The sequence below is a fragment of the Notothenia rossii genome (genome assembly GCF_949606895.1).
Source record: "Notothenia rossii genome assembly, chromosome: 2".
NCBI classification, from domain to species: Eukaryota; Metazoa; Chordata; class Actinopteri; order Perciformes; family Nototheniidae; genus Notothenia; species Notothenia rossii.
Window position 1 is genome coordinate 6,289,106 of NC_136904.1, and position 20,636 is coordinate 6,309,741.

The 20,636-nt window shown below is 40.7% G+C and overlaps 2 protein-coding genes across 3 annotated transcripts in view; both read left to right on the forward strand.

Annotated features, from left to right (window-relative positions):
• The window catches only part of LOC307028237 (USP6 N-terminal-like protein), a 31,616-nt gene extending 14,211 nt beyond the window's left edge, over positions 1-17,405 (forward strand). For both annotated transcript variants that reach the window (XM_079663091.1, XM_079663092.1), the window contains 12 exons: positions 420-505; positions 585-624; positions 1,315-1,395; positions 2,284-2,391; positions 3,226-3,335; positions 4,389-4,437; positions 6,126-6,246; positions 7,478-7,572; positions 7,734-7,799; positions 10,951-11,050; positions 11,310-11,462; positions 13,054-17,405. In XM_079663091.1, the coding sequence (XP_079519217.1) occupies positions 420-505; positions 585-624; positions 1,315-1,395; positions 2,284-2,391; positions 3,226-3,335; positions 4,389-4,437; positions 6,126-6,246; positions 7,478-7,572; positions 7,734-7,799; positions 10,951-11,050; positions 11,310-11,462; positions 13,054-13,574 (1,530 nt within the window). In that variant the 3' untranslated portion in view covers positions 13,575-17,405. The remainder of the gene's footprint in view (positions 1-419; positions 506-584; positions 625-1,314; positions 1,396-2,283; positions 2,392-3,225; positions 3,336-4,388; positions 4,438-6,125; positions 6,247-7,477; positions 7,573-7,733; positions 7,800-10,950; positions 11,051-11,309; positions 11,463-13,053) is intronic.
• A 210-nt stretch (positions 17,406-17,615) lies between these two features.
• LOC307028232 (ankyrin repeat and BTB/POZ domain-containing protein 2-like) overlaps positions 17,616-20,636 on the forward strand; it is a 21,156-nt gene continuing 18,135 nt past the window's right edge. The window contains exon 1 of the mRNA XM_079663087.1: positions 17,616-19,502. Coding sequence (XP_079519213.1) covers positions 18,626-19,502 — 877 coding nt within the window. The 5' untranslated portion in view covers positions 17,616-18,625. The remainder of the gene's footprint in view (positions 19,503-20,636) is intronic.

Sequence of the window (20,636 nt, forward strand, 5' to 3'; positions counted from 1 at the left end):
GTTTCTGTGTAAAGGGACTGTAAAGGCTAGCATCTCAAAGTCCCCCCCCCCCCCCCCACCCCCCCTGCCTGAAACGCCTCTCCTTTGTTTACATCCTGAACATAGTAACATCACTATTTAACACTCCCTCTTCTATTGGCTAATTCTCCAACACATTGTAAGTGATAGGCTAAGGGGCGGGACATCTCTAAGCCGTTGACCAATCACAACAGAGCCGGCCAGTTAACCAATCAGAGCAGACTGGGCTCTGGTTTCAGACAGAGGGTGAAAACAGGCAGTATGAGAACAATAAAGAGCTTTTTGAACATTAAAGCATGGAGACATGTCCCAGGAGAGACAGAAACACAACTCCATAAATGCTTTAAAAATGCCCCCAAATGTTTTTGTTAAAGTAAATGTAAATCTGTGTGTGTGTGCAGGGCAGGCAGGGCGGGGTGCAGATCGACCCCTGGGAAGATCCCGACTTCAGCATCTACAAAGTCATCGACCGCTTCGGCTTCATGCAGTGAGTCGGTGATTTGTTTTCTGCTCACATGCAGACAGCAGCTCCCTGTGAGTCTCTGACGGTTCTTACTCTGTTTCAGTGAAGACGAGCTGCCGGCCCCGACGGCACACGAGGAAAAGGTAAAGGAGGAGATCAGGTGTCAGGTGTCAACAGAGTGGAGCAGGAATGAGTCCTAAAACCTGAAATAAGTCCGAATTGTATCACTTCCTGTCCCCTGGTCTGGAGTCAGTGGCTTTTTGAATGGGTTTTTGGTTGTCAGCTTGAATAAAGGCCTGTGTTAACACAAGCTGAAGAAATTCTAACGTTTTGTTCTACGACATAAAATACATCAATAAATACAACACTGGTGAATTTAAAACCAGGTGTCCAACAAAGGAGACAACTAAACGTAATCACGCCCAGACACAGAAATACGTAATCTCAGCACCACTCTATATTGACCTACAGTCACATCTAAAATGCTAAACACAGCTTTCTATGTGGGGGGAAATTCACTGCCGTTGCACATATGTTGCCGTTATCATTAAATGCAAGTTTCCTGACAACAGGGTACGTTCTGAATCCTCTCTGTTCTGAATACGAAGACACACCAAGGAATGGACTTCCACCTGAGTCCCACAGAAGTTTTTGCAGTTAGAAGAAAAGGAGGAAAGTCAAGCAAACGGCGGCCCTCCAATTAAACTAATTTATTTTGAGTTGATCTAACCTTAGTGAATCTGATAAGTAACATTATAATTACATTAGCTGCTACACCCTTAGAACCTGCATTAGTACTGTTGAGTGATAACCTGTTTCTGTCTCCACCTCAGAGGAAGCAGCTGGAGATCGAGAGGGTGGAGAAGTGGCTGAAGATGGTGAAGAAGTGGGACAAATACAAGAACAGTGACAGGGTGAGGAACAACACACACACACACACACACACACACACACACACACACACACACACACACACACACACACACACACACACACACACACACACACACACCATCATTTTCTTGGAAACTGCACATAATTGCTGACAAGTATGTAAAGTGTTTTCGTGTTTCCATTTGCTCACCACAACTGTGTCAACAGTCAAATTACACTTAACTGAGGCTTGCCTTTTGTAACGTCACTCTTAAAATATGAAACTAGGAGATATTTGGAGAAGGAAAACCTAATTTACAACATTTACAAACCTACAAAAAGCTTACAAGGACAGATACAGTCATTGGGTTTTCCTTCTATCTATTTCATCTATTTGTGTGCAGTTTGTGTGAATGTGAACATTTCCATCCTTACTGTACAGCTGGAGCTCTGTTCCTGGGTATAAACACTTTGTCGCTCAATGATGGAGACAAATGGTAACTGTGGAAACGTTAATAAAATGAAAGTACTAATTTGAGTATTTTCAGAGGATTTAAATGAACCATTTCCACGCTTTTGCAGCCAGTAGAAGCTGCCAAAAAATTATATTTTAAAATGTAAAATCCTGTTTTTAATCTGAGCAGTTACTATTTCTAAACACACACACACACACACACACACACACACACACACACACACACACACACACACACACACACACACACACACACACACACACACACACACACACACACACACGCACACACAGACACAAACCTACTAATCTGTATGCTCAGTGAAATAGTTTCAAAATTAAATGTTTTTTGTTCCTGTGGATTTGGTTGTAGGTGTAACTCTCCGCAGATTTAGATATACCGACACCGTCTGTTTATTTATTTGAGATTCTCTTTGTGTGTATGATGTCTCAGATGGTGAAGCGTGTGTATAAAGGCGTCCCGCTGCAGCTGAGAGGCCGAGCCTGGGCGCTGATGCTGGACGTGGAGCGGCAGAAGAAGGAGAACGAGGGGAAATACGAGGTGTGTGTGGACTTTAATAACATCATGTGATTGATGTTAGCAGGAAGTGTGTGAGAGGAGTTTAGATATCATGCAAAAAGGAGAAGATGGCGGACATGTGTCTAACAAGAGTCTTTGTGTTTAAACTATTGGCATTGGCTATTCTTCCTGGGGTCCTAGGGATGCCAGAAACTGACCATGATCAAATTCGAAAATCGGACAGCCCCGGCAAATATTAATCGATTATTCGTACATAAATAATAATAAAAAAATATATAAATAAAATCGAATTTTAAAAATAATTTTCATTTATGGAGACTGTAACGAATATTCGAAAAATCGAATAATCACTGGCATCCCTAGTCCAGACTAACAAACAGTCACACTCACATACTGTACACACTTTATGGAGGTACATTTGTGTCAACGTTACAATGTTTACTTCGACAATACATGTGTAAATATCTAATCAGTTAATTTAAAACACTTTCCACAAATGCAACAAAAAAACGTTTACACTCCAAAATATTTGAAAGTTTATAATAAAATTACAAAATATAAAAACAAGTTACACGAATAAAAATAAAACAGTAAAATCTGTAATGAATTAGATAGATTTACATATCCATTGATGTAGATATGAGATAAAACAAATAAAAAGTGTTTTCTAAAATGCTTTTTAGTTACTTGTAAATTAACCAGGAAATAATGGTCAGCTTGTTCTATAATTAAAATAGATAATGATGGTTAATAAAAAATGCATTATCTGAAAACTTAAACCTGTCATCAAATACAGATCAGGTATATACGTATATATTTGAATCTATCAAATTATTTTTGGTTGTCTCTTGTCAGAAAATGAAGGCGCAGGCGCTGCTGTGCTCGGCTGAGATCAAACAGATCGACCTGGACATCAACCGCACCTTTAGGAACCACGTGATGTTCATGGATCGCTTCGGAGTCAAGTGGGTCTCAGAGATAAAAACACATTTCAGTCCGAATCCTTTCTTCTCAGGTGGAGCAGCACTCACTTTATGGGTGAAATGGGAAAATCCCATTGGCTTTTTGTGCCGGGAACATGGGGTATGCTGCCTTCAGGGTCCACTAGGAAATATGTCATAACTGCATCTCTCTATTACAGCTGCTATTGCACATGAACACATATTGAAAGATTACATTTGAATCTAAAAGCCCTGAAGAACAAACTGCAGTTTCCATGTCTCTTAACATTCCTCTACCCATCATGGTCCTAACCACAGTTTAGATTTAGAACGTGTTGCACATGTGTAGTGTAGCGACCCCGCAGTCACATGAGATTTTATTTGAGGGGGGGGTGTTGGGGAACCTGATCCGTCACTCAGGGAAGTCACCGGCAGTTTAACTCACCACAGGCCGGCTCAGTGGAAAACTGAGGGTCCGGAAACACTCAGATATTCAGCAGGAGCTCAGCGGACCTGAAGAAATGAGAAACAGAGAGCAGCTCTGCAGCTCTGGTCTCTGCTCAGGTGTATCTATGTGTTGGGATGTATTGTATGTTTTATAACCTATGTTCTTTATTCTACTTTGTTTGTGTATCAAAGGTCACTTTTTTTTCTTAAACCAATCATATTGTTGAAAAAGAGTAGAATAGGAGACCTTGCATTTGTGTTCAGTTTTGTCTGTTTTCTTTATATTTATTTGATTTTTGATTTCTTTTTGTCTTCTTTAAAATGTATTTCATCTGTAAAAAATACATTTGTTCATTTTTTTTATTCTGTCGTAGCTTGCCTGTTTTATTTCCTTCTTATCTTAGGAGTCTCACCATGTTTATTTATTTGTTTGTTTAGATCCTATTAGCTGTATTTCCCTTTCTGGGTTCGCCATCAACATCTAACAATAATATATATATTTTTTAAATGTCTCTCATTGAAGGTAACACCTCTTATGGCCGACTTTCTCTATGGTGACTATTAATAGAAAACAGTTCAGGACATACATCATAGAAATGTTCTTTAACCTCCTCTTGTTCCTGTGTGCAGGCAGCAGGCTCTCTTCAGCGTCCTCTCTGCATACTCCGTCTACAACACAGTAAGTTCATGGATCCAAACCTAGACTTCAGTCGTGTTTTGGGTCTATAACTTGAAATGTATTGCTTTTAGATCAGGGGTGGGGAACCTTTTTCCTCTCAAGGGCCATTTAAATTTTTACAACATCCTTCAAGGGCCGTACAAATTATTGAACTCAACGTCTGCTTAAAAAACTCAAATCAAAGCCCATTCATTTCGCCTTTCTTTCATGCTGTGCAAAGAAAAAGCAACGTCTTAATCCAGATATTTGACCATGGCCCGCGCATTCATGCACAGAAAGATATGGACACAAGATGTGTGCAAATGTATTTAGTTTCATATCCATGTGGACATGATTTAAGTGGGGGGGGGGGGGGTGGTTTGGGGGCATGCATCACCAGGAAGATTTTTTTAAATGTTGAAGTTAAAAGCATCAATCTGGTGCACTTTGAGAGCAACATGAAGAGATCTATGGATACATCTCTCAACATCCATATGAAACAGAACTATAAGCAGATTTTTTTCTTTATGGATATTTTACAAATCACTTCCCTTTCAAACTGTATTCTTGTTTATTAATAACAACTTTTTTTTACTGTCATATTAGTTTTGTATACCTATGCCTTTACCTCATTGGCTGGAGAAAAAGCTTCTTATATTCGTTAGCATAGCTAGCTAACCAGATGCTAATAACAAAAAAGTTATTGACTGTATGATCAGTATGACAGATGAACAGATCGCCACTGGGCTTACAACTAAAGACACAGCCACGCAAAAACTGCGGCATGTGTACGGCTCCTTATGGGTACTGCAATTTGTGAAGTCCCGGCCCGGAGCCGCGTTCTGGTGCTCTCCGTTAGAACTACACTCCTGTCAGACGAGACATATACCACGTGATGACACGTTAGGCTCGTGTTGTGTTCAAGGACCCTGAACTTGGCCAGGAACAACAAGCTTGTTTAATTATTTTGTGGTCTAGATTTCTTGAATTTTTTTCTTTTTTGCGTGTGTTTATAAATTACCTCGAGGGCCGTACCAAATGGTCTCGCGGGGCCGTATACGGCCCGGAGGCCGGAGGTTCCCCACCCCTGTTTTAGACAAAGCTGCCCCTTAAAGAATACTAGCTAATCAAACACAACAGCCCATCCTGTGTGTCGCTAACGTTAGCATCATCTTAGTCTACTCTAGCAAGGATCTGCACAGCATGCAGGATAATCCACACATTTGTTTTAATACTCGTTTATATTCAGCCATTAAAGGACTTTAAGAGAAAGAGCCTCTGGGATGTTTATTATTCTGTTATCATGATTACTGCTTCAGAGCTCCACAAGGGCTACAAGTAACACGTAACTAATGATATCAAATAAGTGTTTTCTGTTCTCTAACAATGTGCAAAGGTTTCTAAATGCTTTGCTCTTGAAACTAATTAATGTTGTTAGCTGTCGTTTTATTAAAGCCACGATTAGTGGATTTATCGATTAGTCGTAAAGTTTAGTGATAAATATTTAATCGTAAACGTGTTTTTTCATTCAGGGATTTCACAAAATGCACCCAAATGTAGATGTTCTGCTTTTCTCCTTGGGATATCATATCATTGAGAATATCTTTGAGTTGCTCGCTGACAAAAAAGGACATTTAAAGCTTTCTACTTTGGATATGTCCCCGTCACGGCTGACTGCCCCTTGTTGTTTCTGTCTCTGTGTCCTGCAGGAGGTGAGCTACTGTCAGGGGATGAGTCAGATCGCCGCTCTGCTGCTGATGTTCCTGAACGAGGAGGACGCCTTCTGGGCGCTGTCGCAGCTGCTGACACACCACACACACGGCATGCACGGTGAGAACACACACACACACACACACACACACACACACACACACACACACACACACACACACACACACACACCACACACCACACACACACACACCACACACACACACACACACACACACACACACACACACACACACACACACACACACACACACACACACACACACACACACCACACACACGGCATGCACGGTGAGAACACACACACACACACACACACACACACACACACACACACACACACACACACACACACACACCACACACACGGCATGCACGGTGAGAACACACACACACACACACACACACACACACACACACACGCACACGCACACGCACACGCACACACACACACACTCACACACACACTCACACACACACACACACACGGCATGCACGGTGAGAACACACACACACACACACACACACACACACACACACACACACACACACGGCATGCACAGTGAGAACACACACACACACACACACACACACACACACACACACACCACACACACGGCATGCACGGTGAGAACACACACACACACACACACACACACACACACACACACACACACACACACACACTCACACACACACACACACACTGTGTATGTGAGAAACAGCAGCAAGCTTCACAGGAACATCCAATCTGACTCATGCATCTGTTTTAAGGTGAAATGCTCAGAAAAAGGAAATAAATGTTGGACTTATTTCCCTCTAAAGGAACTGTGACGTGATTTTGAGTTTATTATTTTGATCTTATTCCGAATTAGAATACTTTATATATCCCAGAGGAGGAAATTGGGTTTTGTGATAGTCGCTCCATTTAAGAATAACAAAACATAAATTAGAAAAATTGAATTGATACTCATATAAATATAAGAAGTTAAAGTAAAATGTCCGATAAGAGATCAAATCAAATGTAATATTTCACTGCTTTCATTTATCAGATTAGGGGTTAAGTAAGCCGCTCTTTTTGTATTGTTTTTGTTGACTTAAAAATATAGTAATTATGATTCCTTTAAAACATATTTTTTAAATGTTTCTTAATTCTGCTATTGTTCAAAACCAATATACTAACGGTATTCAGAATGAACATGTAAAGATGTTTATTGTTTTCATCAATATTCCTGAAAATGCTTTGGCAATACTTCGACTGTATGCCAATGACGATGTTTGAATCTGAAGTGTGACTAAGAAAGGCCTCTCTCCTCTCTTTCGTCTTCAGGGTTTTTTGTCCCGGGTTTCCCCAAACTGCAGCGGTTTCAGACTCATCACGATCAGATCATTTCCAAACTCATCCCCAAGCTGAAGAAACATCTGGTGAGATCTCACTGACACAAAAACATAGAAGACACAGCAACAAGATGTCAGATGTGTCAATCCATCACGTTTTATTGATACAGCCACATTTGAGAAAGTACTCATTGACAGAGTTTGGGGTTGGGGTTGTGATATTAATGTGATTCTCTTTCTGTCTGCAGGACAGGGAGCAGATGTCTGCGGGGATCTACAGCACTAAGTGGTTCCTGCAGTGCTTCATCGACAGGGTCAGAAACTAAATGATTGTACTGTACCTCCTCTCCACTTGTAGAGGCTAAGCCAACGCTTTAAGCCTCTGAGGATCCGCTATGTTGGCGTAATTGACGCACACAAAGTTTCCAGTTAAATACAGTCCATTTATTTCCTTTTCACTGGTGTCCATTTAACTTGCTTGGTTTTCTCATTCACCATACACGATATTAACGGTTCACACAATGCCTTTAGCAAATGTTTGTGTGTGTGTGTGTCACTGTTCTACGTGTGTGTTCTCCGTGGGTGTTTCTCAATGTCGAGGACGCTTCCTTGGTAGGACAAGTCCCTCCGAGTCAAGTCCTTCAGAAGCGAGGCAAGAATCCTTCCTCGCCTCGGAAAAGGAAGAATTGTGGAACAGGCTGAGAGGTGTGCAGGTGTGCGTCATTTGCGAGGCCCCGCCTTAAATGGATCACGATTTCCACCAAAGATTTGGGAAATTTGTCCGTGCGCAAAGCATTGTGGGGATTTTAAGATCTACACATGTGCAGCCTCGAAATTTCCCGCAACGAAGGACTCCGGCCTCGGTAGAATTCCAAGCATCCTGGACATTGGAACAGTCCTTCGGCAGCACTCGATGATGTAGCATCCTTGAAATAGTGGCTCCGGAGCAGCCTTCCTCGACATTGAGAAACACCCCGGGCGTTTCTCAATCTTGAGGATGCTGGCTTGGTAGTCGCGTACTTCCAAGTCACTTCCTTCAGAAACGAAGCAAGTATACTTCCAAGCCACGGCTTCGGAAAACGAAGAAGAATGGAACAGGCTAACAAGTGTGCCACTCTCTCTAACGGTTTCAACATAAATAATTCCAAGTATGCTGGAGATTGGAACAGTCCTCCTGCGCCACTTGATGACGTAGCATCCTTGAAATATTGGCTTGGAAGCCAGTATCCTCGAGATTGAGAAACGGCCTGAGAAACACGCGGTGTGTGTGTTCTCCGTGTGTGTTCTTCATGTGTTCTCCGTGTGTGTTCTTCATGTGTTCTCCCTGTGTGTTCCGTGTGTGTTCCGCATGTTGTCAAAAACTGTATGGCCTTCCGGCGGAACCTCTAACCACAAACATCGGTTCCTACCTTTATACCCACAGTGTTAATTGGCTCCTACACCAGTTAAAAATGTAAAGTCACATTTGGACAGATATAATATCATTACAAAGATAACAATTCATAATTCACAGGACAACGTCTGATCTTTTTATCAGATTAAGAGTGTCCTTTACATTACATTCGTATTTAAATGAATCTTTTGGGTGGAAACCTAAAGAAAAGTAACATTTGAATGTCCAATTTACAATTAATTTATTATTGATTTAAGGACAGACAAATACATGAAAACGGCTATTTAACAATTTTTTCCCCCATTTATTTTCATTTTGTTTTTCCAATAAAATACGGGTACAAATGTAAACTCCCCAAGAAAAAAAAGGGTATTAGTAAAACAGATAAATAAATAATCACAATTATTGTAAACCAAGTAAATACATAAACTTCCTATACGGAAATATACAATTATTAGTATATAAAAACGTTACTTTAAAGGTGTTTGTAAAGACCGCTATGTGTGTGAATTCTGTGTATAAATAGAAAAAAAAAAGAAAAGTGTGAAACTGTCCTTAAATATCTTATTTTGAATGACTCTTTATTAAAAAAACAATCTCATACTATACGCTGTGAATCCAAATCAAATCCGTGGAGTCGTTTTAATGTGGATATCACCTAAATAAATAGTCAACATTACACAGTAAGTCAAACTTTATCGACAGAAAACATCACTTCTTTACAACAGCAAGTTATTACCAAAACAGAATTGCCTTCTTATAAAGATAATTTTTCATGGTTTCAGCAGAAAATGTTGATATTTGAGCTCTGGGACTTTATAAGAGAGCATTAAGAGCTGTGAAGTTGAACTGCTATTAGTCTCCTCCATGCTTACCCACAATCCTGCGGTGGTGGTTTGGCAGCTTTAGCCGCTGTCAGCACTTTACTGCGAGGGGCCCGGGGCCTCTGAGGTCTGAGAGCAAACCAATAAACCTCCTGACTCTGGACACGAGCAGAAAGAGGCAGATGTGAAACTCTGACGTAAACACAGGGAATGAAGTGGCAGTGATATAGAGAGAGAAGGCAAAAGTACACACTTCCTTTACTCAAGTAGAAGTACAGATACTCGTGTTTAAAAATACTCTGGTGAAAGTAGAAGTACTGACTAAACTTTCTTTCCTCAAGTAAAAGTAAAGAGGCTTTGAAATGTACTTCAGTAAAAAGTACCCATAACTCCCAGCTGTTTTAAAGAGTACCTGACCTCCCTTTATATTAATAGAGCAATAATGTCATTGTTAGCTAATGAATGTTTCCATGCTGAACAACGGCAACATGACAACGTTTTCATTGGTCCCTCTTCTTTAGAGAAGACCAGGAAATGATGGATACACGGATCGTGTTCAAATCAATAGGCACGCAATGACTCTAAATAATAATGATCACGCCACCAAACACAAATTCAAACTAAAGGAACCAGCCTGTTTGGAAAATGAGAGAAGTAGAAAGTACAGGTATTTGTGTTCAACATGTAAGAAGTAGAAAGTACAGGTATTTGAGTTCAACATGTAAGAAGTAGAAAGTACAGGTATTTGTGTTCAACATGTAAGAAGTAGAAAGTACAGGTATTTGTGTTCAACATGTAAGAAGTAGAAAGTACAGGTATTTGGGTTCAACATGTAAGAAGTAGAAAGTACAGGTATTTGAGTTCAACATGTAAGAAGTAGAAAGTACAGGTATTTGAGTTCAACATGTAAGAAGTAGAAAGTACAGGTATTTGAGTTCAACATGTAAGAAGTAGAAAGTACAGGTATTTGAGTTCAACATGTAAGAAGTAGAAAGTACAGGTATTTGAGTTCAACATGTAAGAAGTAGAAAGTACAGGTATTTGAGTTCAACATGTAAGAAGTAGAAAGTACAGGTATTTGTGTTCAACATGTAAGAAGATGATCTTTGTTCTACCTCGGGTAGGGGTACCTCAACTCTTAGGGTCTTAGCTCCTGTACTAGTTGGACAGGGGTGGGAGTGATGGAGAGCTCTCGGATAGAAGCTGTTCCTCCGTCTGTTGGTGTGTGATCTGTTGTGTTTCCTGCAGACGCCGTTCACGCTGACTCTTCGTCTCTGGGACATTTTCATCCTGGAGGGAGAGAGGCTGCTCACCGCCATGTCTTACACCATCCTGAAGATACACAAGAGTAAGGACTGGAACTTTCATAATCATCCATTGAATTCAAGAAACCCTAAAAAAAGTCATTTTGAAATCAATAATCATTTGTCTGATTAAAGAATAAGTCAAAAAGTATTATGAATGTAGTTACTGTAGTTGGTGTGTGTGTGTGTGTGTGTGTGTGTGTGTGTGTGTGTGTGTGTGTGTGTGTGTGTGTGTGTGTGTGTGTGTGTGTGTGTGTGTGTGTGTGTGTGTGTGTGTGTGTGTGTGTGTGTGTGTGTGTGCAGGGCGCATGTTGAAGATGTCTCTGGAGGAGCTCAGAGAGTTTCTGCAGGAGAGAATCGCTCAGACTTTTTACTTCAGCGACGACGAGGTCATCGAGCAGCTGCAGAGCTCCATGATGGAGCTGAGGAAGAGGAAGCTCGACCTTCCTCCTCCAGGTACACCCACACACATCTCTACACACACCTACACACATCTACACCCACCCACACAAACCTACACACACCTACACACACCTTCACACACCTTGACACACCTTTACACACATCTACACACACCTACACACACCTACACATATCTACACACCTTCACACACATCTACACACACCTACACATATCTACACACCTTCACACACATCTACACACACCTACACACATCTACACACCTACACACACCTACACATATCTACACACACCTACACATATCTACACACCTTGACACACATCTACACACACCTACACACACCTACACATATCTACACACCTTTACACACATCTACACACACCTTCACACACCTTGACACACCTTTACACACATCTACACACACCTACACACACCTACACATATCTACACACCTTTACACACATCTACACACACCTACACACATCTACACACACCTACACATATCTACACACCTTCACACACCTACACACACCTACACACACCTACACACACCTACTCACACCTACACACATCTACACACACCTACACACACCTAAACACACCTACACACTCACTGAAAGTCCCTGAGTGTGTTGCATGGCTTGAACCTGAACACACACTCATAAATAAAAACATAATTATTTGAGGATATTTTTTAAAGTCATGACTTCTTTACCTTTTCAGAGGACAACATCTCTACCTTATATACACATATATAATATATTAATATTATAATATTACATTATGCTTCACATAATTAAATATCTTAACCATCTGCTTTCAGAATTTGAACCCAGTTCGCAGTTTTTTTGAAATATCACAGGTGTTTTTGTAAAAAATAGAACAAAAAATATATTTTATATACAAAATATGTTATGCTAATTGAATGCTTTGGGGAATCTAGTTGTTTCCCTTTATGGGTTGAGTCAATTATAATCAACAACATGAACTTAAGTCAGTGTTTCTCAAAGTGGGGGGCGCAGAGGCATGACATGGGGGGCGCGAGAGACCAGGAGGAACAATTGTTATGACAAAAAAAAATGTTATGACGTCGGCATGACCGGCGGAAACACTAAACTGTTGTGTCGTGTAGTGACACTGAGAAACCTACGAGAGCGCTGTAGGACACAGGTGTGTAGTGCACATAATGAGGACGGAAGGTCAAGCCTGAAACCCAGATTTGAAAACATGTGCAGTGCTCTTTGCAGCCACTAATGCTGTGAAGACATATCAGCATTTTCTTTCTTTTCATTTCTTTGCACAGATTGCAAAGTGGCAAAGTATTATAGGTTATTGATCGAGCAAAGGGATTGCACAGTTGTATTATTTATTATAATTTTTGAGCACACAGACTTCTGGAGCATTGTTTTATTTTCACTGTTCTAGCAAAGTTATTATTTATTTTTTTGAAAGGAATGCTCAGATTCATATTGATGTATTTTAATAAGTGTTAACTTGGCCCATTACGTGACTATTTGTGTTGGGGGGGGCCCGACCTTTTTTTTCTCCAAACCCCCTTTGGAGAAAAAAAAAGATTCAAGAAGTTGGAGAACCACCAACTTAAATGCACTTGTTTTGTTTTTCAGGAAAGCCAGAGGAGCGTCCCCGTCTGCCTCTGGGTCTCGAGCTGCCCCCCCCCAGAGGGAAGACCTCCGCAGCCGGCCTCAGCCTGAACATCATCGACTCCCCTGACCAGAGCCCCTCCAAGGACCCCCGGGACCTGGACCCTGAGCAGGAGGAGGAGTCCAGCGTCATCATCCACAGCCAGCTCCCCCCCGACGGCTCCCCGCTGACCGGCCCTCCGCCTTACCGGCCCCCGGAGGACACCCCAGATAAAAACACAGATCAACGCTCCCCTTCCTCCACAGACGACTCCTCTCTCGCGGCCCCTCGCTCCTGCAGGATCCCGCGGACCCTCTCGGCCCCCGTGATGCACCCCGGCCCCCCGCAGAGTCTGTCCGCGGAGGAGGAGAGGGCGGAGGACCGGTACCTGGAGCAGCTGCTGGAGCAGGCCTCCAATCTGCCCGGCAACAGGAACCAGAACCAGAACCAGAACCAGGACTCAAAGGAAGCGTCAGAGGAAACTCAGGCGGAGGAGGTTTCATGAAATCTGCTCTGAGCACGAAGCGTTAAATGTTTGGTTTACATAAATAATGTTGATGTAGAACTACAGAAGTATAGTCAGATTATCATTGGTTATATATTTCTCAATTTTCCAAGGAAGCATTGGTAGAAATTTAGGCTGCGGATATTTCATTCAATCTGAAATGATCATGCATCAGCTCCGTTAAATTACCTGCAGATTCAGGCACTTTGGAGGTTTACAGTAATATGTTGGTGAGACACTACAGAAGTATTGTCAGATTATCAATGTGAAGCAATAATTGCTTAAAATGTGTCATCAGTTTTAGGACCAGTAATTATTTTGATGATATGATTTGTCGATTTTCCTGGGAAGCATCCGAGGAAATTAAGGCTCTGAATATTCCTTGAAAGTAGCAGCGATTTATTTGATTATCTGCACGAATCGGCTTTGTTTGGTACATTAAATGTTCTGTAAAGGTACAGATTAAGCACTTTGGTGGATGGATGACATGAGAATTTTGGCGAAGAACTATAGAAATATTATCGAGCAATAATCACTTAAAAATGTTTCATCAGTTTCTGGAACAATAATCATTTTGGTTCTCTTACTTTTTAGAGACGAGGTAAACAACTAGCTTTCTGTAACTTTCTAAAAAACGTTATGACGAAGAATATTTCCTCCATAAGGTATTCAAGTATGTATAATATAATAGTGACAGTTTGTTAAATGTTGCTTATCATATCCTACTTAATTTAAATCTTTACAAGTAAATCTGCAACCTGAGGGTTTGAAGTCCAAAATATGTGGGATGTTATCCAGGAAGGGAGGGACTATGAGAAATTATGTTGTGTTGCATTATGGGAAGTGTAGGATGTTGGTGTTTTTTGGCGCTTGATATAATTGGGATTGAAATGTGGCCATTGTGTTTTTGAACTGTCTTCCAACTTTATGTAGATGAAATACTGACCCTAGTAAAACCAATTATATAATCTCATCAAAATGTAAATAAGTGTCAATTAGAGCGAGGAGGCGCAACTTTTGTTAAAGACAGAATACTTCGCAAAAAAATCTGATTTTAGTCATTTATTACATTACATGTTAGACGCTTTTATCCAAAGCGACTTAAAATACTCAAAACTGTGGGGCAATTCCCACAGGAGCAATGTGGGGTGAAGTGTCTCAGGGACACAACGACATGCTGACGGCCCGTCCACACAGCGGCGTGCGTTGAAGCTTGCCGGTGGGCGTGTCTGAAACTCGACCAACAACCAATCGCATGAATCTCCTGCCCCGGACACACAAGCACGCGGTTTGATTGACTAGAGCTTGTACTGGCATATGATTCGATTGGCTGACGCTTCCGTCGAAGCTTCAAAAGTTGGACATTGCTCAACTTTCGCAACGCGTAGCGACGCTCCCACAATGCAGTTCGGCGAAGTGTCACGTCACTCCATTCAAAGTGAACGGGCAGAAGCGTTGAAGCTTCAACGCACGCCGCCGTGTGTATGGGGCCGTGACTGTAGTGGGGTTTGAACCTGTACCTGATCCGAACACCATCGCAGAAGTCCACTGCGCCACATGCCTCCCTGTAATCAGTGTGTTATGGTGCTGCAGAAACTATTCCACAGTTTTAAGAAATTAATATTTGTTTGGTGTAAATCCATACAAGATAAATCCCAACCATGACCATTTTAGTATAGGCTATTATGAAGGGGAAATAATCATTCCCTCCAAAATCCTGAATCTCATTTATATTGCAGTATCATATTTATTTCCAAATGTCATCATAGTGCCAACGGGATGAATGTGTTCAATTCCAAAAATATTGATAATAGTGTAAATTGATTTGAAAATAATTAAGTATTTAATTACTTAACTAACACAAGGTAAACCCAAGAATCTTTGCAGAACAAACTTACCTAACATCGTCTTTCTAAGTCACAATGGAATCCTTTTTAAATCACACCTCTCTCACTTTGCATGTTATTTGCATTTTGATAACTTGTGCCAATTTCTCTAAAAATCTTATAATGAAGAGGAGACGCAGCTACACAGACATTTGGAAATGTTTCCTGTTCTGAAATACCCGAAAGTCTCTTTGATGGAGTTTTATACCGAAGCATACGGACATCTTAGAGGCATCACCCTTTAAAATAAAATTTACTTTTTTGTAGTTTTGTAACGTTTTCCGTGAGAGAACAAAAGTGTTTCTCAGTCGGCCTTTGTAAAATGTTTGCTAGCAGAGTAACAGTTTTATTTTTTGTACTAATGTCTTGATGCCTTATTTGGATCAGCTTCAGTTCTTCTGTGGACGTTGTTGGTGTTTGAACGCTGCACAACAACGGGGGAATTTAACACGAGGACAAAAAGCAACTTTTCAGTTGTTGGACTGAAACCTCTGAGATGGTGAGCTGGCTCACTGTCATGATTGTACACATTGAAACCAATAGAGTGGTACAGGGATGTCCTATTTTTGAAGTAGTACCCTGAAGGCAGCATCACACACCCTGGTTCCCTCCACAAAAAGCCAATAGGATTTTTCCAATTAGGGTTATTGGAGAAAATAATCTCAAAGTTTATGAATTTTACACGTTTTGTTCAGCAGGATAAAGTCCACATATTAACATGAATTTATGATTTTTGAAGTAACACGCTAATGTAGGACTATAAAGGAACTGCAGCACGGTCACATGACGTAGGCCTCTCATTTAGACACTTGTTAGATAGTTGTCTGCAATGTCAAACTGCAAATGTTGGGACCCCAAAGTTTTATGTCAGAAATGTAAAGTAATGGTCACCAGCAAAAGGAAACTGTTAGATGCTAACTTGCCATTTGCGTAGTTAGCATAGGTTGCAGTAAATTGGGGATGATTAACATTATAGGCTATGGACAATATTTCACAACAACTGCTTGGCCAATTTATAATATATAAGAGTGTTTCTCTAACCCTTTCAGAATTCCAAATGGCCGTTCAAACTAGAAGTTGGAAATACTGTATTTCAACTCTTGGTAGAGTATGTACTTTAATAACTTGGTATGGTCCGAAAACCATTGACCTCCAGACCAGGGAACAGGAAGGGATAAAATGCTGAGTAATTTGTTGATCCAAGGACTCATTCCTGCACCACTCTATTGAGCTAGTTTTTTCATTTTCAGTAATTTATTGTTTTATCTTCTTTGTAAATGCACCGCTCTTGTGCTCAACGATTTTCAAGAACTGTAATATTTGCTGAGCTCCTTTAACGGTTGAAAATAGCCATTTTGTGTTTTGAGCCGTGCAGAGGAGAATGTGGATGTCAGAATAGCATTGTGTTTGTACAGTATTGTAGAGAAGCTAGAAGCAGTTTTCCCTTTTCTTCAGCTCTGTGCTTAGAAAATAGTCAAAGGTTGACATCTTGTGGTCGTTTTAGGTTTAAGCATGACTACGAGACATCGTCTAGAAAAGTAGAAATGTTGTAAAAAGAGTGTAGAAATAATCCAAATGACAACAAATTGGATTGGAAATATTCAAAGTCATGCAATTTAAATACCATTGTTTTTGAATTGTGTGAATATGTTCTGGCTTTTTATGAAATTTGACTGTATTTAAAGTCCATCTGGTATAAAGATCTGTATCAAGGAAGCCACCATTGAACCAATTTGCAGCTATTTACAATTTAAATGTAATAAGTTATAGAAGGATGACATTTGCAAGCACTTCATGTCAGAATGTGGAGGATAAACACAGTGTTCATTGAATGTTCTTGGCTTTAGATGTGTTGTATATTTAAACTTACAGCACCTTTTGTTAGGAGTTTGAAGAAAGTGATGAAATCCTGGAGCTGAAACAATACAACTTTTATCCTTCTTGAGTCTTTGTGTGTTTATTCTGTGTGTGCTGAAAGAAGCTGTTTGATTTGATCTGGATCTGTACTGTACTTAAGTACACATTTGGAAACGTGTACTTCACCCAAGTATTTTCATTTTATACTTCATTATACTTCTAGCTGCTCAACAACATTTTGGAAGACAATTTGGTACTTTTTACTACATTTATTCAACAGATGTATTTACTTCGTATATTCAGATTTTGACACACAACACTTAGGAACAACGTTTCAAATGTGATTATTTGGTATAAATAAACCACTCAACATTATATTTAAGCAAGTACAAACATGAGTGGTTTAACAGAAAACGTATCTTCAGCAATCAATCAGCAATCAATCAGCAATCAATAAATTGTACATGTGACTGATAGGATTAGTAGAGAAGTTAACAATTGGACTTCATTTAATTTTTAAAACCAAGTTCCTGATTTTTGCCATTTAAATAAATGAATATGATATTAATAGCCACACTCAAGGAACAGCATTTGTTTTGGAGAGGTCATCTTTATACTTAAATTAAGTGTGCTTCAAATGGTATGACATGTTTTCATCTTCATTTTGTTACCCATAACAAACAGCAGTAAATGTTACTCAGCCTCAGTTTTTGTTGTAATATATATCCTTTATTTAAGTAATAAGTCTCATTGAGATTAAAATCTATTTTCCAAGAGCAACCAGGCCAAGAAGGTTAGCATGAACAAAGTTACAACAGATAAAACACAGACAATACATGCAGTGGTCGTAAAACACAAATTAAATGGCACATTAACCAATCATTAAAAACTGGCACAATTTAAAACGACTTCAATTATGGGATATACGAGCAATCACATCGACCAATGGATTCTTGTTCTCTGTCCTTCAAGATGGGCTTGAATTCCCCCAAAGTGATCAAATCTGACAGTTTCAGCTCCTTCTGTACATTATTCCAAGAAAATAGGGCAGCATATTTAAAAGCTTTTTTACCCAGTTCTGTAATCATTAGTTTGGCCACAGGGAGGCGCTATCGGTAAACTCACCTGTGTTGTTATTATTATGAAGTCAGGATGTGATTGGTTCGTGCGTAAAACAGTTCTCTCTCCTCTTCATGTTTTGGTCAGTTGTGGCACAGCTGTCTGATCTGGGCAGTTGAACTTCTTCCAGGGAAACTTGGACTTCATGGAAAACGTTTTACTCCACTGTGCGTAAAACAAATCTACATCATGTCCAGCAGTGTTTTGGTGAAGAACCCGGAGGACCTGAGCCTGGATCCGGGCTATTTGACCGGGGACCTCAGCCCGTCCCTCAGCCTGTCCTCATCCGGTGGGTCGAGGCAGTCTCCGCCGCACAACAGCACTCCTCCGCGGGGAGCCTGGCAGCGGCACAGCGGCTCTCTGAGTAGCAGGGACGGTAGCTGGGACACGGTGAGCTCATTACCGGAGGACGCCTCGGACCTCCTGCTCAAGTGTCCCCGCCTGCCCGAGGTGGAGGAGTACCCGTGGACGGAGCAGGAGCTGCAGGAAGTCGTGCGTAAAGTTTCGCATACATCCATCACAGAGGAGGCTCTCCAGCGGCTCTCCTCTCTGCTGCGGCGCGCTCTGGTGCGGATCTCCCGCGAGGCGCAGCGGCTCAGTGAGCTCCACAGACGGTGCACACGCCTGGAGGTCCAGAGCGCGGTGAGGCTGGTGCTCAGCTGGTCTCTGGCCGACAAGTGCATCTCTTCGGCAGTGAAGGCGGTGTCTCTGCACTGCATGAGCTCCGGGGACCCCGCGCGCCAGAGAGGGAAGTCCGCGCGCTGCGGGCTCACGCTGTCCGTTGGCCGCTTCTTCAGGTGGATGGTGGAGACGCGTGTGTCGGTGCGTGTGCATGAGTACGCGGCAGTGTGTCTCGCAGCATGTGTGGAGAGTTTGACGGAGGAGGTGGTGGGACGGGCGGTGCGGGTTGTGCGTTTGGCCGAAGAAGAGAAGCTTTTGCCCGGCGGAGAGATGTCCTGCTGCCCGGTGACCGTGGAGCTGCTGGAGGGAACCGTGAACAGCGACGCGGAGCTGTGGGGGGTCCTGCAGGGGTACGAGCATCTGATCTGTGGCAAAAACAAGAATGGTGAGTTATTTTTAATTACATGTTATTGTTGGCATTTATTATTGTTTGCTGTGTGCCACATGTATTATGTATGAATAGTGTTATTTTTATTTATTTTGTTGTTGTAACTGTATTTGACAATACTGTTTTTGATATGCCAATAATGCCAATTTGATTTGAATCTGAGTTCACTTACCTCCACGACAACATTTATTTTGACATCCATGAAATCAAAACTCATAAATGTATTTATAATGATGTCTTTAATAAATAAGGAACATATACATACATTAATTAAAAAGGGAAAAAAGACAATTTATATCAGAATGAGTATCTCATTTCCATCTGAATACGTTGCAGGTTCAAATATTATTATATAATCAACAGAAAGACATATTGAAGTAAAGGAACTGTTTGTCAAACTGTTGGGACAGGTAATAAACGATTTAACTTTAATGTTTAAAACACACAGATCAAATTTTTCTATCTTCAGCACTTGAACATTTGAGGTTTGCTGCTTCATGTTATTTAAAATAGAAATAAACAATATCTTTGAGTTTCACTTTTTGTTATAGAAACTGAAATTGGAGAAATTCGCTTCTAGGTTTTGTGCATTTTTACAAATGTATGACATTTCTAAAGAAAGAAAAATATTGACAGACTATATTTAATGACATATCTACAGCACTTAATTTTTTGTTTTACTGTTGAATCCGTCAAGATTGGATAAAAAATACACGTTATTAAACTTGAATTTAGAAAAAAAATCCAAATAAATCAGTTGTTTTATTATGTGAACACGTGTTATCTGGGTTTTAAACCTTCTTTTCAGTTGTTAACATTTGAAGTTTTCCCATTTCTTTAATTTTTTCACCTATATGACATACCTTTGATTTGGGAAACTTTCTACAAACTTTACCCGGAAAAATGACGTTGTGTGAAATGTCACGTGTTTAGCAATGAAAACACTCACAGTCCATCCCCTAAAAACACACATGTCAGGATTCACAGGAGAGGCTCCCTGTTCCTGTTGACGCTCAATTATGTTTTCATTCTTATTTCCTGTCAGATATTCATTTGTTTTAAGCAGAAGGATCATGCGTTCTGAATGTAAACAGATATAAGTTCCACCACCTTCTGTCATTTTTGTTTCAC